Source organism: Neoarthrinium moseri (assembly GCF_022829205.1).
Source record: "Neoarthrinium moseri strain CBS 164.80 chromosome Unknown scaffold9_Wmoseri_CBS_16480, whole genome shotgun sequence".
NCBI lineage: Eukaryota > Fungi > Ascomycota > Sordariomycetes > Amphisphaeriales > Apiosporaceae > Neoarthrinium > Neoarthrinium moseri.
Genome location: NW_026055123.1, coordinates 381090 through 404253, shown reverse-complemented (window position 1 = coordinate 404253; position 23164 = coordinate 381090). Strand labels below are relative to the sequence as shown.

Here is a 23164-nt window from a genome sequence, read left to right as displayed (position 1 = left end):
TTCGGCGGTGGAATCTTTGACAAGCCTGTACACTTAAATAAGATTAGTTTTATCCGCATACCCCGAGAGACAACGTTAACAAATTCCTTTTAAAAAAAAGGCTCAAAGGTGAACCAAACATGGAAGGATCGTTCTCTGCATCGAATCTTTTCATCAGGCTTTAATTGCTCGCAATGCACGCGGTGGAAGCTGTAACGCGATTTTCGCAAGGTGAGGTTACATAACCGTGCCTCATTTTTGGACGTAGCGTAGGCATGGAGGTTTCCATTTTCCCGACTCCCCAAAGCTCCAGTCTTAGGCAGCTCCATGCCAACGACAGCCAGCGAAACAGCCACAAAAGTGCTTTGTAAATTAGATCCTGGTGCTAGCCGGTCGCCATTCAGCAGTGCCGCAACTCTAGGACGAATCGCGGGTGGACCCTGGACGCCAGCGGCCCGGGATTAGCATCCACAGCCGACCGACGCAGTAGTCAGAATTGCGCCTCAGCAACATGCGGCCCGTATGTTCTTCAGCTGGCGGCTGCGTCTCACCGTATAGCCCATTTGGCCCCGTATACACTGGTGCTTAACTACCTGATTCGTATGTACCAGGCTGATGTTGGATGTGTATAGTATACGTGATCAAACGGAAACAGATATAAGACGCTGCCCTCTCCAGGTGAATCTCTTAACTTACTCTCATCATCCTCATCAGCATCCAACCCATTTTAAGTCTTATAGATCTCTTCTAGTTTCTTTTTTCCTTCCATCTCCTTGACACATTCGCTCATACAGAGTACCTACTTCCTCATCATGCGTGCCTCTGCCATTGTCGCCACAGCTGCCGCCATTGCCAGTACGGCATACGCTGCCCCTAGCGCCACCATCTTTGTCGAGACGAAGGGCGTAGCTGGCGGTGGTTTCGGGAATGTGAGCATCACCGTGCCTATTGACACTGTCTACACCAACCAGAAGGCTTTGTCCCAGGTTGGGACGCTGTACCTGACGGCGGCCGACGGTGTCCCCGTGCAAAGCGTTACCTGCACGCCGTACCAGGGTACAGACGGCACCGGCTCGGGTGGCAAGCCCTTCACTTTCGGCACTCCATCGCGATTGTCCACCAATGTCGTTCAGGTTGGCAGCATTGTCTGCAAGTTGACTAGCTCGACGACCTCCATCGGTGGGACAACCACCAGCGCTGGGATAACTTTACCAGCTCCCACCACCACCCCTTTCGCCAATCCCGACGCCACTGACCGTCCCGCGGCGACTGGCACTGGTACCGGATCCACGGGCAGCGGTTCTGGCGGTAATGGCAATGGCAATGCTGGCACCACGCTCGCAACTACCGCCACAACTGCAACGGCCTCGACTCCCTCGGACACCTCCACCCCGGCCAAGGGCGGTGCCATCGGCCGCGACCTCCCTGACATGTCGGCACTTGTCTTGGGAGCAGTTGGTCTTATCTTCGCCATGTAACTGTGGCACTTCATAGAACGGTGATAGTAGAATATGGATTGGGTTTAGGTTTTGTTTTATAATATCTTTGTGGAAGGAAGTTGTCACGGCAGCTGGGTTCAATTGTGTTGGTAGGGTCTCATAGACCTTCCGGCCCCGTACCACCTACGCTACAAGCTTATTCTCCAGTCTGCTGCCCTATGGGAGCAGGGGCAAGACTCAGTCTTGTAATCTACCACATCATACAGTTGAATACACCAATTGTACCTGACCTTCGGCCCTCTTGTGACAGAAATACAAGGCTATTATCTTTCAACGCTATAGAACATTATTTTTTAAAATCTTGATAGCACTAATTTCTTTTGTAATTAAACCCTTTAGGATTAATTTAGTTTTATTTTAATTTTTTAAAATAAAACTAAATTAATAAGCCTCATCAGCTATCCTCTCCAGCAACCTTTGATAGCTACTACGACAGTATTCGCAGAAACAGAAACGAAATCCTCTCAATAGTCTTCAAATCCTGATTCAAAATCTTTAAACCTGCCTTCCACTATATCTCTCACTCTTACCCTTGCCTCCGTTGGTTCTAGGCTTGTAGCACCTCTAATGCAGGATCTCACGAAGTTAACAAGAGTTCAATGGAGGAACCTGTAGAGTGCACCTTAGCTCCGAAAAAATTAACTTTCCGAGACCGCGCAACCTTCCCAATGGGCGACGTTCAGATCTTCGACGGGAAAATGAAAATTTGCTATGGCGGTGAGGAAGTCTTTACGAAGATACACTCTCTCGACATTCCAGGTCTGCCTCAGCCTTTCAAGTCCACATTCTTTGTTGGAGGTGGGAGAAACCTCCTAAGTTTACACGGAAAAATCAAAATCATCGATAAATAGAAAGGAACGACTTTCGACTCTTTCCTCTCCTCATTTTTATAGGCTTATTTCCAGTACAAGGATCACGCTTCGGGAACCGGAAACCCTGGTTAGATGCAATACAGCAAAACTGGCAGGGCACCCTGTAATGTTGGAAAGTGGGACGAGCCGAGCAAAGGACGTAAGACTTCTGAACTGGACTGCTGGTTCTAGTGTTAGAAGAGAAATACATGTGTGGGAGTGGAGACCGGCAAGCAGAGAGACCGTTCAGCACCTGAAGTGGAATACTCCTGTACACCAGTACTTGTGTTGGACGTTCAGTTGCTTATTACTTAAAGTCGTCGTCTAATTACCGAGAGATTTTGTTTGATGGCAACAACGTCGATCTTGTAGTATGTTCATGCAATTTGTCCGAATCAACCATGCACCGGGTATTCGGAACATCATTCACTCGTCTCGTTTGTGCCATGTGACGTCAACCCCATTCAGTGAGACAGTGAAGCTGTTCCGCTGAGACCAATCCAAGACCCGCATCAACGGTAAATCTTTGTGTGCCCCTCTTATATCCATTCTTACTACTTAATGTGATCTATTTTGTGACGAAAAAAGTCGCTGGTTCCGGTACTTCACATATCGGAAAGGATATGTCACTGCTCATGGCGTACGGGAAAGAGAAAATCTTCAGCATTAGTACGTCTGTCTACTCTGGGGAAAATGACTTCTGCATCAATCCCTTTTTCTCGGCTCGAAATATTATCTAACGCGCGGGCGCATGGAGAGCCGAGGGCTCAGAAGATAACAAGCGTGAACTGTAAGCCTTCCAGCCCTATTTGTCCGCGGTCACTGTGTAGTCTGACAATACCAGTGACGGTAAGTTTGGCTACAAAGTTGTGATCGCGATTATGGAGGGGATGGCGCTTGAGACGCCAGAGTAGAACCGGGAACATGCAACTCCGGATGGAGGAAAGGGAGGCAAGGAACGCAAATCTTGTAAGACAACGGGTTCTTCCACGGTTTAGGAGCTGGTCAACTGGTGACATAGCCTTGGACCCCTGGACCCCTATTCTCCCAACGATGCCTTTGGTGCAGGCACTGGTGTCAGCTTCATACAGCATGGGTGATCATGTCTCGCTAGCCCACGAGAGGCGAGGCCAAGATCGGCCTGCGTGCATCGTTGGGTTTTGTGGCTTTGCGGAACTTGCCTTGCCAATCAGCGTTATCCATTTTAGCCACCGACGGAGGGTCATGTCACTACTCTCGTGGTAGACCCAGAAGTAGTCTCCATTATCAAGCCTGAGTGTCTAACCATACGTGAATTTTATATTCCCAGTTCGCAAATGACTTGGTAGTGTTATATGCAACCCCAATAAAACTGAAGAAACCCCCTGACGATCCTCGCCCGCGGGGTAGCGGACCACAGACTGCAGCTGGCCGCCTTTTCTGCTATCATTGGCCAAGCCAAAGCGCCACAGAATATTCTAACTCGTAGGCAGAGTTGAGCCTCTGAGACTTCCAGTAGACGCCACAGACGTGTGACACCTAGATAAATTCGTGCAACGTAAGGTGTCTGCCCACGGCAAGGCAGACCCCCAGACCATAGGCGCAGGTTATTATTTCGAAATGGCACCAAAGTCTCAGCCTTGTACAGTGATGGGCAGTAATGATCGTCCTGTTTCTGTGAGACTCTTTGAAAAAGTGCCTTTCCAGTATACCCTGTGCAGCATTCGGTGTCCTATTAGTACGAAGGATGTCCAAATCAGTGCGGTCATAAGAGTTCCAGGCCATGTCTTTGGGAGAGCTCGTCGTCTATAAAGCCCGCTGACATCTATCTCATTCGCAGATAGAATCCGTTTGCTCATACATCACGACTCTTTCTAACTAGCTGTCACTCCTCAAAATCGTATAAGTCAATACTATTATCACCATGCTGTGCACTAATAACTTATTGTACTTTGCCCTCGTGGCTCTTGCTTCATCAGAAGTCCAGGCTATCAGCGTAGGGTTCTGGGCAACATTCGATGAACTAGCTCCAAGTAACAATACAGCCTCGCAATCGATTGGGCTTTATCAGGGGCTAGATTATCGAGGCGTTAGTAAGTTTCTAGTCTCCAGGCTTAATTTATGGTTCAAGTTCGACTTGGGACGCCAATTTTTGCCTTGCATTCCTTTCCACATTAACTGACGTGAAGTCACCCAGAGGTCGTTCGCCCCGGTCAAGGCGGAATTCTTCTCTCCGGGGTCAATCCTCAAAGTTCACCCAACGTTGGCGCATATGATTCAACTACAGCCGTGGATGGCCTCCCACAGCTGACTCTTCGATATCCTACTTCGGTTTACACAAGCTTCATTCTTAGCTCCTTCTACTTTGGATGCGTCTTGGGCCCACCTGATGCCATAGCTTCTGTTGCCGTCGGCTGCAATGTCACGGCTATTGGATACTATAGGGATAGGGAAGCTACGAGGAATTCATTCAAGTTTGTTCCGGATTCTCCCGGGGCAGTCCAGAAGATGGCGAGAGCTGATTTGGAGCGCCAATTCATTGGCATAGACACACTCCATTTTGAAACCGACTATGCAGCAGCTGGAGTTGGTTCTACATTCCTGGATAATATCGAATACTCAAATAGCTACGGAAGCCCCCCACCGCCATTCACTTCACCTGTTCCGTCCGAAGCGCCAAGCAGTACTACCCAAACCGTGGAACCAACTTCCGCGGCGTCCGTCGAGCCAACATTGGGCTATCCTATTGGACCACGGCCTAGTTCATATGTGGGCAGCCCACCAGGGCCGGGGGTGAGTTATCCCCGGTCGACTTTGAAAACAAGTACATCAACACAACTTGCGACGGGCGGGGGCTCGTCAGCCTACCATGTGGGAACCCCGACTGCCACCGCGAGCAAGGTTCGAAGAGACGTGGCAGCAACGACAGTACCATCTTCATGGTCCACTTCAGCCGTAGATACTCCAGTGTGGTTAGTCCCCGATTTAGGGTGGTCAACATTACAGATGGACACCCCGACTTGGATAGTATCGACTGTCACAACTCCAAGCCCTAGCCCTGTCAGACTCAGAAGGGAGTGGCACGGCTAAGGCTGTGTGTGTCAGAGAGTGGAAGCGCATGAGTGTTTCCCGAAACATCCGAACTCCGAATAGATCTTTGGTGATTAGTAGAAAGACATCAAAAAGAACAAGGTTTTCTGCAATATCCGTTGACACCAAGTCCGTGTCGAAATATCTTCGTAGATAGTTTGACAATCATAATGCTAGACTGTTGGGAAGATGCCAGGACTGACAGTGACCTGCCACAGGGGTATGCAAATTAGATTATCTTAGGTATACGCTACATGACACCAACCAAATAATAGAAGCGAGAGCCCAAGCGTTGAAGACTACCAATTCACAGTTCAGCTCGTCTGAGCATTGTGTCAGATGCGAATATCCCCTAAACTTGCCGACGACCAGCGATTCAGTTCACCGTGACATAATGATGTCGGCGAGGGGCCCTGTAGGCATACTACGTCTCAGAAGCAACACTCTTCGAGGAGGTGGCTATAATCCTGCCAGGTCTACGTGGGGAAGCTTGAGGCTAGTACATAAAAAGGGGAGAAGCGAAATGACAAATCGCGACAGAGTCAGCTTGGGTTTAAGTATACACGAGTTCGCCCAATGCAAGAAGTGCTACTGCTGCGGGCACTGTGACGATTACTGCTACTACTGCTCCATTCATAAGCACCGGGCACCATCATCACCAGTATAGACGAGTCCATAGCTAGTACGACGTCGACCATCTCCGCTGGCGGCACAGCTCCGAGTACGGTAATGATATAAATATTGGACTTACACGGCAGATATGTGGGTCACCACAGGTAACTAGAAGGCAGCTGTATCGTATCACACTTGTCCATGGGGTAGCCCACTATACTCATCTCCGTCGAGGTCCTATAGTGCCCTGAGCGTCATCACCGAGTCGGGTGCAAGCAAGGTAGCACAACCACCCCTTCAAGGGCAGTGTTCACTAACCGCGATCTGCCTCATTCTCCCCTTTGTCCTAACCCTCGGCCAAATTCTGCTAGCGGTAGCCACCCGGGCCACCCCCAAGCCCTCGTCGACGACCCAAGGGCATCGCCGGGCCCACCCCACAGCCCATATCGCCAATATAGCCTCACACAGCCTCTCGTCGTCCCAACAGCAGCAGAACCATCTGTCCTGCCCGGTTGGATCCTATCACCAATCGGCCTGGTTAGCTCAATCGGTAGAGCGTGAGACTCTTAATCTCAAGGCTGCGGGTTCGACCCCCGCATCGGGCTCAATTCCCGATGCACCTCGGAGCACCGAGGTATATCGATCTTCTCTTTTTGGTTCTTTGTCTCGCTTTCCTGGGAACGGGGAACGGGGAGGGAGAGACGAGGCTTGGTTGGGACTGGGACTGGGACTGGGACTGGGACTGGTTAGGATTGTGCTGTTCCTATGAACAGTATCCAACTACTTTACGGGTCACATACACTATAGCTTGCTTCTCCCGTATATAAGGCTCTGGCGGTTCAGTCGAGCAGGTTCCATTTTGTTGTTCCGCGCAACATTGGAACTCCGTTTCAGTGACTGCACATGGACATCTCAGTCTTTACGCGGTTGAGGACGGAAGTATCACAGATTGCAAAAAGACACAGGCTGAAGTGTTGAGACTTCTCTTGGCCCATCTTCAGTTGAGAAGCTAACGGTATCGTACATCGTTCAGTATTCGTAAAGTTTTCCCATTCCCATAAGACACCGTCCTTCCGTCACTCGGGTATCTTTCTAAACTTTTGACTTTTTGTCGTTTTCAGTCTCCGGTTGCAACGCAATCCTTCACCACGCATCCTATTCCGAGGTCCGCATTTAGTGGTGGAAAAGTCGGACGTTCTGCTCGACAAAGACAATGCCGAGCTTCTCGGCTGTCTCGTAGACTGCGGTATCGTTCTGGCTGCCGCCAGGGGCCGCAATGTACTTGACGCCTGACCGGTGTGCGCGGTACACGTTGTCGATGAAGGGGAACTGGGACTGGTCAGCCAACGTGACGACAACAACAACAACCACAAAACGGAGGAAGCAAACTTACAAAGGCGTCACTGGAGACGGCGACGTCGCCCAGCTTGCTGGACCAGTCCTCGCGCTCGGCCTCGGTGAAGGCGGCGGGCACCTCCTCAAAGACAGCCTCGAACTGCTCCCGCTCGGGACCAGACTTGGGGAGCTCGCCGCTGACCAACAGATCAATGGCGTTGCTCTTGTCGGGCCGCTTGGTGCCCTTCTTCCACTTGATGCCGAGCACTCTGGGGTGGAATCGGAACCACCAGTTGTCGGCCTTGTCGCCGGCAAGACGAGTGCAGTGGATGCGCGATTGCTGACCGGCACCAAGTCCAATGACTTGACCGTCCTTGGCATAGCAGACGGAGTTGCTCTGGGTGTACTTCAGGGCAATAGTAGCGACGGTCAAATCGCGAGCGGCACCCTCCGGCAAGGTAAAGTCCTTGGGCGTGACAGTGCGGCTGAAGGACCTGGGGGAGATCTCGACGTCGTTACGGTGCTGCTGCAGAGTCACACCGTAGACGGTCCTGGTCTCGGTGGGCTCCGGGGTGTACTCGGGGTCGATCTGGAGCACGAGGTACTTGCCACCCTTCTTCTTCTTGAGGATCTCGAGTGCGGCATCCTCGTAGCCAGGCGCAATCACACCGTCCGAGACCTCCTTGGAGATGATGCTGGCAGTGGGCACATCCACAACGTCGCTGAGGGCGATGATGTCGCCGAAGCTGCTCATGCGGTCGGCGCCACGAGCCCTGGCATACGCCTGGGCAAGACCCGAGGTCTCGATGCCCTGGATGTCGTCGACAAAGTACACCTTGCGCTCCTCGGGGCTCAAGGGCACGCCGATGGCAGCACCGGCGGGAGAGACGTGCTTGAAGCTGGCGGCGGCAGGCTTGCCAAGGGCGGCCTTGAGCTCCTTGACCAAGGGCCAGCTGTTCAGGGCGTCCAGCAGGTTGATGTAGCCCGGCGAGCCGTTGAGGGCCTTGAAGGGAAGCTTGGTGGACGACTTCATGAAGGCAGCGGCGGGCTTCTGGTGGGGGTTGGCGCCGTAGCGCAGGGTGGCGTACTGCTGGCCATCGGCAGCGTAGCGGGCACGGAAGAAAGCCGAGATGTTATCGTCGTAGTCGGCCGTGTGCTCGAAGGCCTTGAGGGCGTACCGGTTGCGGCTGGCCTCCTTGATCTCGCCGGCCTCAAGCTCCTTGAGGAACTCGGCGTAGTCGTTGGGGTCGCTGAGGATGGTAACGCGGGAGTGGTTCTTGGCGGCGGCGCGGATCAGGGTGACACCGCCAATGTCAATCTCCTCGACGGCCTCGGGGACGGTGACGTTGGGCTTGGCAATGGTCTCCTTGAAGGGGTACAGGTTGCAGACGACGTAGTCGACCTTGTCAATATGCTGCTCGGCGAGGTCCTTCTCGTCCGAGGCGAGGTTGCGGGCCAGGATGCCGGCGTGGACAGCAGGGTGCAGGGTCTTGACGCGGCCAGCGAGCATCTCGGGAGCCTTGGTGATGGCTGAGATGTCCCTGCAATTTTCAAAAAAAGTTTGTAAGTATTCGGTGCATCTCGCGTGGTGGGCGGATGAGCAGAGAACAACCAAAACGGAGGCCTCGAGGGCGGTGCAAGACAAGACATGAATCCTTACTCGACAGGAAAGCCAGACTCCCTAATCATCTTGGCCGTGCCTCCCGAAGCCAGGATGCGGACATTCTGCTGGACGAGACCCTTGGCCAGGTCGAGCAGGCCGGTCTTGTCGAAGACGGAGACGATTGCGATTCTCTGAGCCATCTCGGGAGCGGGGGGGTGACTGAAGCCCTGTGAGGTCTTTTGAGGGGTTGGAAGAGGTGCTCGGGGTAGGCGAGCGAGCGAGCAAGCAATCAATCAATCAATCGATCAATCGGGTCGGATCGATCAAGAGTGAGCCACAGGAGACAGGAGGTGGTTGATTTTGCTTCGCTTCGTCTGTCCACACTTATCACCTCGATCGGGTTTCCCACCCCTCACTAAAACTTATGATGTCTTTTTTTTTTCTCCCTATTAGTTGGCGGGGTACGGAGCTGTTCGGCGAGGATTGGATTTGCAATTTTGCTCGGGCGGCAGGGATCACAGCGCGGGGCAGCTTCTCAGTGGCTCCTGGCGGACCCACCCTGCTGTTCCGCTACCCGTTGGGCTGGAAAAGGGAAAATCTACGCGCAGAAAGTGGCTCTGAAGGATCCAACACAGGCGGTGCCCGGGCCGCTGCCGGCCTCCAGCTATTTCAGGGTTGGCGCTGACACCCGTCCCCGGGCCGGCCACCGTCGTCCGCTGCAGGGCCCTGAACTGCTGCCCCTCCTTGGCAACCCAGCGCCCAGCTCTAGCACGTCGTCGCGTCTGGTCTCCAGGTTACCGCCCATTAAACGCGTCCACCCATACCCATACCCATACCCATACCTACCTGTAGGTATTCAGCTGGCCCAGCCCATACGTACCCGTCACCGTCCACCGCCACGCTTCCTCCGCACCGACAAGACCAAAGCCTCCCTAGCCACCCGCCAGCTCAAGCCCAATTGTAGACGCCTTCGGTCAGATGTACGGAGATCTAGGTAACAAGCTCGTAAGCAACGGCCGGCCCTCTCCTCGGTGAAATCCAGCACCAGCTGGAATATGTAGTCGCGCAAAGAGTATACTCACCCGTGCCCGCCAGGTTCATCATGCGAAACGGGCCCAGAATCTGGCATATCTGCCACCGTACCAGACCGAACTCGTCCGCGCCGTGACGCGCGAGGTGCGCGACCTCGACAAGGACCTGGCCAGCATCCTGGAATCCTTCCAGGGCAGTTTCGAGCCTCATGCCGACGAGGCCAAATCATGCACCATGCTGGTCAACCATCTCTCCATGCGGCGCAACAAGCGGTGCCTGCTCGCCTACCACCGCACCCGGACCGACAAGCTCGAGGAACTGGTCTGGAAAGGAGAAGACGTCGTGGACCTCCCCGGCCAGCAGGTGTCCGGGAACCAAGGTGCTGCCGACGCCGGCTCCAGCAGCTTGAGCCCGCAGGAGGAGGATTACGTTCGCCAGTACAGCGATCTTCTGGCAGCCTACAAGGGCCAATGGACCGACATAGACTTGACCGGCAGCCTGGAGCCGCCGAGGGATCTCTTCATTGACGTGCGCGTCCTGAAAGACGCCGGCGAGATCCAGACCGAATATGGGTGAGTCAGGCGATATCCCATCTATTCATCCCTGTTTATATCTGCATTCACCTACTAATGCACTGCGACAGCGCTATCACGTTGACAAAGAACAGCCAATTTTTTGTTCGGCAGGGCGATGTTGAGCGTCTGATAGCACAAGGCTACCTGCAGAAGCTTGGCTGATTCCCCGTACTCTTTTGCGGATGCTCATCGCTGGCTGCGGTCGTAGTGGCTTGAGCTCATGTCGGCTATGCGGAAGAGCCTGCAGCATATACGCGCGGTGCTCCAACGGCTCGCACGGCTCGCCGTGGGGTGCCATGCTCTGGGCCATGCGAGTATCTCACCACACAGCCAAGGGGTTGGACGTATTTTTGGCGCCGATGTGATCCGATATCGCGACTTTCTCACACCATATAGCGTGACCTGGCCGCCAGTCTGCAAGCATCAACAACTACTAGGACGACAGGTAGCAGGCGTCTTACCACCAGTTCGTCGTCGTTAGATATGAGTTCAGCCGGCCTGTCAGCTAACTCCAGCTTGCAAACTCACTCACTAGAAGCTGAGCTTGAACCAGATCTCAATGCCTACAGGAAATGGAACACCTGTCTGCATCGGCTATTCGCTATGTCCGCAGAAATTTATTCCCAGGATTGGGTATTGTTCAAGCGAATACGGCGAGGGCTTCGGATTGCAACGTGTAGATGTGATGCAGATCCATTTGTCTTACACCATCTGCACGGATACACACCCCAGGTCGTGCACAGTATCACAGTATATTGCATCCTCCCCCTCTGTGGGGGTCCAACGGTCTTCAATGTACATACAGAGATCAATATCAAAAGCGTGCCATCTGACGTGGAAAACTTTTGATACTTGCATGGTGAAGCATTATAGTCTTCAAAGGGCCGTCCCGATGGGTTCTTGGCATCGATCCTTATAGACGGACGAATCCTAACCGTTGTCCGTACGTAAAACGAAACTAGGATCGAGCAAGTCCCCAGGAGCTGCCATGCATCAGTGGGGTTTCGGCTTGGCGATTGGCGATTGGAGTACCTATTCTTTCAACGTCCACTTTCTACCCCTGCTATACGGCTATACTCGGTTGTGACCCGGAGGCAACCGTCCCTCATCACACAGATGCTCCAGAGCGACAATGGCAGCGAATAGCGCAGCCAGAGGTGCCTCGAGCACCTTCGAGCGTCAGCGGCAATATGGTCTTGCACAGTTCTCCGCGGACGATGGACCGGAGAAACAGAGAATGAGCCGGGAGACACAGAAGAACTAAAAGTTTCCAACCAGCAGCTCGCACCGTCTCCAACTAACCCCCGCAATCCAGCCGTGCGTCGCAACCTGCAGCAGGGATTGCATCATGCAGCCGGCATCCACAATTTCCAAGCACGAGGGACGCTCTGGACCTCTATTTGCAGATCGGTGGCATGTATTCTTTGAGCCGCGTTTGGGGGTTTATGCTCCTGTATCAACACACCCTCAGGCCAGGTGTGATATGTCACACAAGGAGGCACGCGTTCTTGAGGGGATTTCCATCGTGGCACGGCCGCCTTGTTGCTCGCGTCGCACTGCAGCTAGTGATGTCCCTAGCGACCTAGACCGGAAGGGCCTCCCAAGCCTCCCGGCATTTCGCCTTGCAGACTGACGTTGCCATGAGAGCGAACGCCATTTCTCTGCGTCCGGTTACGCAGCCCTACCTGGAACCTGGAAGATCGCAGCAAACCTTGGCCAGCCGCCAGCACCAGCAACGTTGGAACACAGCGACCCCGCACTAGACAGAGCGATTCGGGACTGAGGTTCGGAGTGTGCGAGGTATTATACTGTGAGACAGGTAGAACAGCACCTCTCTAAACCTGGCATAGAGAGACGTGGTATGCAGAGAGCAAACTTTGATCGAGAGAGCGTGCTGACAACCGCATCCACTGCCGTTCAGCTGCGGCACTCGGCCGGGTATCCCTTCCCTTACAGGATTGGCTACAGGGCTAGACCGGGGGGTCGTCATCGGCGCCGAACGCTGCTGAATCCCTGCCCCATCGTGATGAATTTTTGTCGCCCATCAGTCGCTTCCGGCCTGGCCTCGTCCCTGGATATGTTCCACTTGCGAGCAGCGCGCGGGGCCACCACATGCAAATTTGTTTGGGCCACCAGACGGGTACTAAGACGAGAGCTTCCCAACTGCTCCGGGCCTAGAAAGTCGACCATGAACAAGGTTTCTCGGTCTCGTTAATAATCTCCCCCACTGCGGTAGCTAGACGGCCTGGCTCTGCCAAACACTGAGCTTCGTTCTTCTGTATCGCCAAGTTTACGTTTCACCCAACGCGAAGCTCTCTCCATGCTTAGGCTCCTATAGTTACGCTCTGCTTCTATGCCTTGCCTTCTGGCTCCGGTGTCGTCCCTCACTTAGAGTTTCTGGCCTACGCCAGGTAGCCAGACCAGACTTTTACACCTAGCTGTCCTTGATGCGCAGAGACTCGACAGACCTGAGCTTGCGCTCGCGTTGAGTTCCATCGTGTCGCCATGTCCGCGACTCCCTTCGGATTCTCCTCATGGAGGAAGAGGTCTCCCTCCGCGGCCTCCCGCTCGGCCTCGCAGGACATCCCAGGCGCAGCAGCCAGCCCGGGCCAGGTCTCGAGGCTTGCGAATCCTGACGCCAGACTGTTATCATCTTCCGTCAGCTCGGCGGGCCACCGGGAGCCAACAAGGTCCTTCATCCCCGGTTCCGCAAGGGACCACCTATGCAAGTGCCCGCCCAACCACGCAGCCGATGCCATTGCCCACTAACAGTCGTTCCAGCTCCCGTCGATAGCGCGAGCTTTGCCCGCAGCGTCCGCGAAGACACCGCCGAGCTTGCCTCGTATGTCCTGTCCGATAAGAAGGATAAACGGAGCGCTTCCTTTCTGAGACGAAGGCCGTCCGATGCCTCATACCGCGAATACAACTCCTTGTCCCAACATGCGGCTGCAAACATAGGGAACTCGAACGACGAGAGTATAGCAGAGGTCTCGGAGCCTGGCTCGCCGGAGAGCGCCATTGAGGATATTCCTGATGAGGGGCCGTCTATACTGTCAAGCATGCTCAGGCACTCCCCACCGAAGGACGACAACACATCGACAACTGATGATACTTCCCCGAGCAAGGACAGAGGCCAATCTGGAAGGCAGCCAGGCCAACATCTGCAGAAGGACGATCCGATAGCTCCTGGAAGTCACAGGGCCAATGGGATGGGGGAGAGCACGCCACTACTCATCAGGACCAGCTCAAGCTATTCGCGGCCCCCGGACAGCCCAGACCTTACTGATGGCGACTTGAGTGATGTCGAAAGCCAGAAGACCCGCCCGCCGTCACGCTACCACAAATATGGCAGTATCAAGGATATCGCCCGGGACAGAGTCAGGGTTGCGTCGACCATGGTAAACCCAAAGACTTGGGACAAGCAGGCAATATGGCAGAACGTCGTGATGGAACCGCTAAGCTGTTTGCCATCAGTCGTCGTGGGTTTGCTACTCAATATCTTGGACGCTCTATCCTATGGTAGGTGAACCGACAACACTCATTCTACTCTGCATCTTACTGATACACTTGTGTAGGTATGATTCTGTTTCCTCTAGGAAACCCGATCTTTGCCAGTCTAGGACCGTCGGGTATATCCATCTTCTACGTCAGCACAATTGTATCGCAGATTACTTTCTCTCTAGGCAGCATATTCCGAGGTGGTGTCGGCTCAGAACTCGTAAGCCCACTTGAGTGATATACAGAGATCTATGTCACCAACTGACTTGTTACAGATTGAGGTCGTGCCGTTCTTCCATAGTATGGCTGCAACGATTACAGCCATTGTTGGCGAGGATCAGCCCGACGCTGTCATTGCTACCACGATAACATCATACGCCCTGAGCTCGATGTTGACCGGTATAATCTTCTGGCTGATGGGGAAATTCAAGCTGGGCTACATTGTTGGCTTCATTCCACGCCACATCCTCATTGGCTGCATTGGTGGTGTGGGTTGGTTCCTCATCCAGACTGGCTTTGAAGTATCTGCTCGCATCGAGGAGTTCCGATATGACCTGGACACCGTCCAGAGGCTGGGACAACCGGATACACTACCACTCTGGATCATCCCGCTCGCCTTAGCCGTCCTCCTTTTTGCTCTGCAGAAGAAGATCACTTCTCAGTATTTCTTGTCCATCTATATTCTCATGATACCCTTCATATTCTACTTCTTTGTCTTCTCTATTGACGAGCTTGTCCCCGAGAACCTGAGGGAGCATGGGTGGATCTTCGAAGCCCCAGAGGACAACGAGCCCTGGTACAGGTTCTGGACTTTGTATAGTGAGTTTCCATTGCTCAGCGCCTGGATCTTCAAGAATATTCGCTAACTCCAGGATCAGAATTTCATCTTGTACATTGGGGTGCCATCTTTGAGACACTTGGCGCCATGTTCGCCCTGACATTCTTCAGCCTGCTCCATGTGCCCATCAACGTGCCTGCGCTGGCCCAGTCCACCGGAGAAGACAATGCGGATCTCAACCGCGAGCTGAAGCTGCATGGGTACTCCAACTTCCTTTCTGGATGTGCAGGAAGTATCCAGAATTACTTGGTCTACGCAAACACATTGTTTTTCATCCGGTCTGGTGGTAACAGCCGCCTCGCTGGTCTGATGCTTGCTGCGCTGACGGCAGTGACTCTGGTCTTGGGCCCCAAAATGATTGGATTCATCCCGGTCATGATGGTTGGCACATTGATCTTCGTACTCGGATTTGAGCTTCTTTCGGATGCCCTCGTGGCTCCGAGACGCAAGCTCAAAGTGCTTGAATACCTTACGGTGAGTTGTTTATATCCGTGTTGTGTATTGCTGCGGGCTAATTTTATTCCAGATCATCGCTATCGTCCTGACAATGGGCATGTATGATTTTGTGGCAGGCATTTTTCTCGGCATGATTCTTGCCTTCGTCTCTGTTGTAGTGCACCAATCTAGTGTTTCTGCGATCCGCGCTTGCTACACAGGCGACCAGGTCGGCTCCATGGTTAGGAGGAACCCCTCGCAACACCATTACCTGCAAGATGTTGGCCGCCAGACTTATATCATCAAGCTGGTGGGCAATCTCTTCTTTGGGACGATCGTCGGAGTCCAAGAAAAGATCCGAAGTCTCATTGCGGATGACGTTTTCGCTGAGCATCCCATCAAGTACTTGATTATCGACCTTTGGCAAGTAACCGGCATCGACTACTCGGCTGCCGAGGGCTTCATGACAATCAGCAGACTGTTGCATAAGAAGGGCATCATCCTTCTCATCAGTGGGAAGGACGCTGAAAGCAGAATCGGACGGGATCTTCGAGCCGTGGGTCTTGGCGATGACGGGATTGAGGTCATGTTCATGCCTGATCTCAATTCAGCGCTGGAGAGCTGCGAGAACGAGCAGTTGAAAACATTCTATACTCAGCAGGAGGCGTTGCGAGTCACTCGATCAATGCCACCAAGCACGCTCGAAGTGCCGACCCCACAGAAGCCCGTGCAGCCTCTCGATCCGAACCAGTTTCTCTCCCAGTCTCCGAGGAGAGACTACCGACATGAGGTGGCAAAGAACGTACTCACCGAGCACGAGGTCAAACGCGCTTCACGTTGGCGCACTATTAGCGAGCCCCTTCGACTCATGCTCCAGATTTTCCACGACCTCAGTGACAAGAATGAGGATTTCTGGTACCGCGCAAAGCCTTACTTCGTACGGAGAGAATACAAGGCCGGCTCGGTGCTGTATCACAGGGGAGAACACGCAAACGGTTTCTACCTTCTTGAGGCAGGTGAATTACGCGCCGACTACGAGACTCCGCAGGGAAAGCTATCCGAGCCCATCGTCCAGGGCACCACCTGTGGTGAGTTGCCGTTCTTCTCACAGACCGACCGCACGGCAACCGTTCTTGCGGTGAAAGATTGCGTAGCGTGGGTCATGGATACGGAAAGCTGGGAAAGGCTACGCAGGGAGGAGAACGATGTCTACCAGGAACTGCTGAGCATCTCACTCAAGCTCACCACGGAGCGCATGAATGCGATGACCAACTACACCCTGGCAAACGCCAATTGAGAGCAATCAGCGGCATCGCGCCTATAGGCGATCAAGAGTAGATTGGATGTATTACGAGGAGCGAGTGCAAATACTCTTCCCAGCTGGTTATATTCAGGTATCACCATCATTTGCAAGCATGTCGGCGTTCGGGGGGCCATCATTGATATCCAAAAGCCATGAAGCAAGCGTAAATCTTCTTCAAGCGTTGCATTGGGCCAGCGATTTGTTGTCAAAAATAGACTGTTTCCTGGGTAGCAAGGCAGGTAGGGTAAAGTGTAATAAAAAGAGAAATTGGCTATGTGTGAAGAGAACAAGTCACAGTTGCGCTGTTTCTGTTGATGTGGCCGTCGTCTTTTAGTGGCACACGATCGAGATGTCGACTGCTGCAGGAACATGCGCCCGCTGCTGTCGCTTCCAGTTGCACAACGCACCCTGCAGCTGAACAGCAAATCACGTTATGATGAACGATGAGGCGCGCGGGAGCCAACGATAGGCTGGAGATCGTCAGGCCCCCTCAGCCAACAGCGGCCCACTCCGCCTACATCATCGGCCACCGATCACTCGGCAAAGGCAGCCGAAACGCTGCTCCGCACGAATCCCAGGGCCCGAAAAAAAGGAATCCAAACAAGTTTCTGGCGTCATTCAGTCAGACATGCAGGCATGCAGGCAAATCAGGCTTGCCTGGGGCGACACTCGGGCCATGTCTGCAGATTGCCATCCTCCTCTGGAGAGCCAGGCGAGTTTACGCGGGCTGTTAGTGCCAAACGCGTCAGCGCGCGCATCCTGGGGTTTAACTGAGACGCTTTAAGAACACCAAATTACCCCATCACCAGAAGATTCATGCTTCGCCCCCGGTCTCCGAAATTCATGCTCTCTTGACTTTCCTCTCGCTCCATGACTGACTGACTGACTGCCTGCCTGAGTGACCTGGAGAGGTAACGCGCGCCCAGCAGTCGTCGGCCTTACCGCCTGAGTTATCCCCGATCGGTACCCGAACAGCGCAACGACTCCACGACCCACGTACGTACTGCCTGCTGCTCTGTCTTCGGCTGGTGTGTCTGCCGCCCATTGGCTTAACTCGATTGAACAAGGTGAAATTCCGGCGCTCGCTGCCCCCATCGTTCTCAGCGCGATTGGAGCCAGGTTTTCTCCCCCGGCCACCTTGCGCTGGCATGAAAATTGGTTCACATTTTCGTGGACTAACCCCGACTGGTGTCTAATTATCGTCCCTGGCTTTCAAGAGATCCCGAGTCAGTCTGCCGGACTAGAACGCGGGAGCGATCTTCGACCCCAAGAAATGTTCGAACCCTGCCCTTGGTGGCTATCTCTTCTCATACTCACCCTGTCCTAGTTTATTTTTTTATGAAAAACATAACGTTCGCTAACCACTTGATACCTACCGTATCCCGACCTCTCACTCACTTCCAAATACAGTCGCGAAGCCTTGTCCTTTTGTCCTATGTTTGCGCCTCGTTGAGCGGGGGGTTATCCTGAGACGGGCTTCAGAAAAGATGGCAAGGGATTCGCCGAAGGAGGGCAAGACCGCGGTCTTTCCTAGCAAATTGAAGAGTTTCATGAGGGATGTGGCCAGTCTCAAGAGGTCACACAGCGGGAGCCAACGTCCGCAGACGGCGGAATCGGTCGTCTCCTCAGAGCAGGCGTGGAGCATCGAGACTGATTTTCCCGAAGAGCAGCCTCACAGCCATGCGGGCATCTCTGTCCAACTATCACTAAGTTTTGACTCGCCGCTCGACTTCTGCTGGAACCGCTGCTATAACAGCTCAGCCGACTTCAGGCCGAGCGAGCAGCTCCTCAGGGGCTTGGTCCGCAGGATCGACCATGGCTCGTATGAACTCATCACGCGCAAGGACCCCAACGCCTCCACGGCCACCAGAAGTGAAGGGAGGCCAAAGCCCAAGAGGTTTGAGATGACCTTCCAGATCAGCCAGAAGGGTTCGCTATGGGCCTCGAGGACGTACAAGTCGTATCAAAGAGCAGAGTTGAGCGCGGAGGCTATCAAGGAGATCATCTTATCATCGCATCGTCTGATCGGCCTGTTTCTGCGTCGGCATGATCCTGGTTTTGTTTGGAAAGATGGCCCGATACGCGATGAGATTCTCGAGGCCCCAGAGCTCTCTCCCTACCGAGTTGGCGGGATTCAACCTATGAACTGCGTCCCTCGATCACGTTTCCTGGAGGAGTCTCAAACATTTGAGGTGATACCCGGCTTTTCTCTCGAGCTCACCCTCACGAGCCGAAGCCAGCGCTGCAAGCCGCAATGGCAGAAGACCATACAGATTGACAGCGAGCAAACCACGCCCCTGAACCTAGCTGTGGCAGAGGCATTGTTTTCAAATGCATCCTACGCCATGGAGGCGGCTCTGAGACCTAGGAAGAAGGCGATCGAGGAACGCCATCGCCATCGCTGCGGATTCATCAGCGGGATCTGTCAACATTACGAAGACGATGCTACTGAGATCAGTTTACGCGTGAACAACAACCTTGGCCCAAAATTTGATCATCTTCATCGAACGATGTACAGCAAGCTTGTCCTGATAAGCCACCCCGAGGCTAAGGAAACTGTTGATCTTGTCAATAGCCTGGAACGCGCGATGGAAGATGCACGAGACAGCGCTGATCACACTACCAATGAAATCAACGACCTTGACTTTAGGATCGTGGAGTTGAGGGGTAAGGGATGGCATTTGGATGAGCCGTTGGTGTTCACATTAGGCCCTTCGGACTCCTACTCCCGGCGAAGTGTTCAAGCGATACTCGATCGGGTCCAATCTGGCGTGGCTGATACCCTGCGCGGAAATGCTGCTACAGTTCGAATGACTGCTGCCAAACGTGGCCACTTCATATTGGACAAAACACTCGTTGCTCGGGAACCGGCAGCAGCCTCGCATAGATGGGTCATACCCTCGAAGAGCAAGGCAAAGGTTGTCAGTCGCCTCAACCGTCGAATTCAACAAGATATCGACATGATCTGCAAAGATACATGTTCGCTCGACAATCTCGACGAGGTGGCAGCAGAGGAGGGCAAGTCTGCATTTAACCCTGACATGAGTTCAGCGTTTGACCAGAGCGAAATGGACACTTCTGAGCTTCGGCCTGAAACTCCATCAAGCCCTGTTGCTCAGACCCCAAAACACATGACCGGGACGCCTTTTACACCAACATTATCTCCGAGCCCGTGGATAACCCGGTCAAATGACCACCAGGACGTGCCGCTCTCGCCGGATGGAAGTGTCTTCTCAGACAAGAGCCGACGAGCATCTGTCATCTGCCCCAAAACCGGTGTTAGGGCTTTCCCACTCGTGCCCACCACCAGCTCGTACGGTTTCACAGACATGCCTGTTCTGAGCTCGCCAAAGCCGGAAGCAAAGCAACCAGAGGAGCCCACGAGCCCACCTACCGTGGACGATCTTCCTTCAGACCGCAAGGAGGGTCAAGCTATAAAGACTGCAGAAGCAGAGAATGTCTTGGAGAACTCTGAGAATAATCACGTCAAGAGTCAAGAGCTGGATCCCAACGACCAAGAGCCTAGAGCGGAGAACGCCGAGGCTCACGATTCTCAGACGCCGAGTGTCGGCGCTAAGGACGAATCTGAAGTGGAAGAGAGACGTGCGTCGACGATCACATTGGACTCGCACAAGAGGAAAGAAGCAGACGAACTGTCTCTGACTCCTTCTACACCAAGTCTAGTCTATGGTGGCGGTCATTCTGCGAGGAGCAGTATATTGTTTACTCCACATATACAAGCGGTCACTTCTGGTATGGACAGTGACCCGTTGGTTGCTCCTGGTACACCCGAAAGCCACATTGACGATCAGGTACCAGTCAGTCATGTCGAGTTGGAGTCTGATCAGAAGCCCCCGAAACTGAACCCCGGCGGGTCGCCCTCCAGAATGTCCAGCACAAACAAGCCCAGACCTGCGCCGTCTCCACTGCAACACCAAAGTCGCCATAGCGATGAGAGCAAACCAGAAGATTCAACCACTGTTGAGGTTGAAGACGTCAAACGTGGTGTCGAAGCAAGTGAAGGGTCACAGGAGCAAATGACACCTCCTACCGATCAAAGTCGAGATTTGTCAAGCGTTGCACAGGAAGCGGAAGTCAAGTCATCGCCCGGCCCGGCTTCTGTCGAAGCTGACTGGCCAGCCAGCTCCCCTAAGGCTGAGATTGATTCCCAAGGCGAGAAGAAGGCATTAGCTGCTGAAGCTCCCGTTGAGGAAGGACCCGTCGAGAAGCCACCGGCAGAGCAAAAACAAGTCAAGACTGGGCCTAATTTCTATCTGGATTCAGCCCCAAGCTCGAACAACAGCTCACCGGTTGTTGAGCAGGTTGCTGTAGCTCCCGTGGCAATTACCTTCACAGAGGAGCCGAGAACGCCTACAGACAATGTTGTTGACGGGATCGAGACACCCTCAGATGGATTCGCGCAGACTAGGCAAGACTTTGACTTCTCGTCCCCTTGGACCGTCTCTACTCCGTTCAGCGAAGATCGCAGATATGCGCATTTGGACGAGGCTATCGAGGACGACGAACGGACATCCCAGGACCCAGCTGGACACTCTACTAACCTACTAATCCCCCGATCAATGTCTTCTAGCCTGGTACGTCCGCCCTTCCGGACCCGGAAAAGCTCGTTCGGAAGCGCGGGCTTGCTCGGGTTCCGCTATGGTGAGCCACGGCTAATCGAGATTGGGTTGCGCAGGGCGCTGATGATACCGATTGGTGGAGGAGGCACGTTATCCCGGCCGAGGACGGCGACGTCTTTCTTTAACAGCATGAACTACGGCCGCGATGCGGCTTCATTGCCGCAGCGGCCCGCCAGTTCGGGGAAGGAGCTGGAACTGGCCAAGGGGCCGGCGAGCTCCGCCGGCAAGGAGGTCAACTATGGAGAGGTTGACATGGACCCGGGCGTCATGAAGAAGGCTGCTAGCTCGAACATGCTGCAGGACATGGTCCTGGTGCAGAGCAAGGATGAGGCCCGCAAGGATAAGAAGGAGATTAAGCCCGGAGAAGGGCACAGGAACAGAAGTGGCAGTCTAATGTTCTTGATTGCTGGCGCGACAATGGCCTCGCAGATGATTGGGAGTGGCTCTTCTTGAGAGCAGCAAGAGAAGCGAGCAAGTTGCCCTATGGACAACACGACACGAGACATGCCATGTGTTTCCTTTGTTGTATATGACCTGCATGACGAAGGCCGGCGTTGATATCATTTGCTTTTGCACGGCATATACCATCGGATGGGGATATGCGTGGGTACATACTTACACGCACGGTACATGCATACTTGGGAAGACACACGGGTAGATGGATTATGGGCACACATGGCAACGCGGTGGAATATACAATGCCTACTTAGTAATGATGACCTACACACGATACCTATCTTTACGGCAGTGATTAATGTAGTCCGACCCATTGCTTGACGTCAGATAAAAGGGGGCAGGAGTTGGAATCCACACGGGTGATCCACGCACAAGTGCGCACCCAGTTTTCCGGATCTGTCCATCTCATGGGCTATCAGTGGGGATCAGTTCTATACAGCTGATGCTGTGTGGCCAGGACGTATAGTCTAACTATAACCAGCCGCGAGTCGCGGGCCTTGTACGCCGACGATGCAAGCACCTTGCGATTGTCGGTCTTGCGATTGATTTGTATCCCACGTCAGTTCTTGATCTACGATAGCCTCCTTTCAGAACTCAGTGCTTGCAGCAGATCAATCGCGTAACATGCGCGCTCGGACTCAAGAAGATACGGTTTCACTACAATCGTGGTCCGTCCAGGACCGTACTCACTCATGCACCGTACCGTAATACATGATGGACGGTACATCGAGGCGATCGCGCCCAAGGCACAACCAGATAAATCAGCACAGCACTTCTGGATACTGGTACACCAGCAATTGCGTGCATGGCGATCCGCTGGCGGAACTTGCCGCTCTGATCTACGGTTTGTATGGGATATGCATCACTTGCCGTCTGCCATGTCCATGCCGCCGAGCGACTCGCTGATCACACGTCGTGCAACTCGAGTTCCGGCGTCTACCGTCCACAGCGAAACCGGGCTTGGGCACGGCGGCAGAGGTCCGAGGGTTTCTCAGCGTTTACCAATTATAGCCACTTTCTCTGCGTCTAGCTTGCGCAAAAAGCAAGTCGCAACACAACGTGGGCGTCTCGGTCTTTGGTGTCAATGAGCATGGGACTCAGCTGCAGGATCGAAGAAAGTGAAGAGAATAAAGACAACTTGTCATACGAGGAGAGAACGATGCTGGCGCTGCATCCAGGGCAGAGCGAAAGCCGAAAGGAAAGGCTTGATCAGGTGCTGCTGGTTGAAACATGTCGCGAATCGGACGAAACTCATGGGGTGCATCCTGGACAGAGGTAAGGATCGCGAGGCTGCCCAGCGGCCGTTGAAACGTCGCGCTCGGACGACATCGAAGCATCGGCGGCGTACCTGACGCTAAACCCCTTTCGTGCCCCCTCGAGAGGGAAGAAGCAAGGAAACATTGGCCAGGAGCTTCCGTTTCGAGATTCGCAAACAGTTC

At 53.7% G+C, this 23164-nt stretch overlaps 6 protein-coding genes across 6 annotated transcripts; 5 read left to right on the top strand and 1 right to left on the bottom strand.

The window, feature by feature from the left end:
- Window positions 1–791: 791 nt before the first annotated feature.
- JN550_003712 (uncharacterized protein) lies at window positions 792–1457 on the top strand (the record flags this gene model as incomplete). The annotated part of the gene is made up of 1 exon (XM_049315147.1): window positions 792–1457. One exon carries the CDS (start codon window positions 792–794, stop codon window positions 1455–1457), a length of 666 nt encoding a protein of 221 aa, XP_049174282.1.
- A 2775-nt stretch (window positions 1458–4232) lies between these two features.
- Window positions 4233–5398, top strand: JN550_003711 (uncharacterized protein; the record flags this gene model as incomplete). Its single annotated transcript, XM_049315145.1, has 2 exons — window positions 4233–4401; window positions 4506–5398. The coding sequence occupies 2 exons, from the start codon at window positions 4233–4235 to the stop codon at window positions 5396–5398; spliced, it is 1062 nt and encodes a 353-aa protein (XP_049174281.1).
- A 1785-nt stretch (window positions 5399–7183) lies between these two features.
- JN550_003710 (uncharacterized protein) lies at window positions 7184–9148 on the bottom strand (the record flags this gene model as incomplete). The annotated part of the gene is made up of 3 exons (XM_049315144.1): window positions 7184–7339; window positions 7404–8886; window positions 9006–9148. The coding sequence occupies 3 exons, from the start codon at window positions 9146–9148 to the stop codon at window positions 7184–7186; spliced, it is 1782 nt and encodes a 593-aa protein (XP_049174280.1).
- Window positions 9149–9926: 778 nt separating this feature from the next.
- On the top strand, window positions 9927–10717 carry JN550_003709 (uncharacterized protein; the record flags this gene model as incomplete). The annotated part of the gene is made up of 3 exons (XM_049315143.1): window positions 9927–9953; window positions 10044–10552; window positions 10624–10717. The coding sequence occupies 3 exons, from the start codon at window positions 9927–9929 to the stop codon at window positions 10715–10717; spliced, it is 630 nt and encodes a 209-aa protein (XP_049174279.1).
- Window positions 10718–13060: 2343 nt separating this feature from the next.
- On the top strand, window positions 13061–16623 carry JN550_003708 (uncharacterized protein; the record flags this gene model as incomplete). Its single annotated transcript, XM_049315142.1, has 6 exons — window positions 13061–13259; window positions 13337–14074; window positions 14131–14273; window positions 14329–14872; window positions 14932–15365; window positions 15418–16623. 6 exons carry the CDS (start codon window positions 13061–13063, stop codon window positions 16621–16623), a joined length of 3264 nt encoding a protein of 1087 aa, XP_049174278.1.
- Window positions 16624–18116: 1493 nt separating this feature from the next.
- JN550_003707 (uncharacterized protein) lies at window positions 18117–21722 on the top strand (the record flags this gene model as incomplete). The annotated part of the gene is made up of 1 exon (XM_049315141.1): window positions 18117–21722. The coding sequence occupies one exon, from the start codon at window positions 18117–18119 to the stop codon at window positions 21720–21722; it is 3606 nt and encodes a 1201-aa protein (XP_049174277.1).
- Between the last annotated feature and the right edge of the window lie 1442 nt (window positions 21723–23164).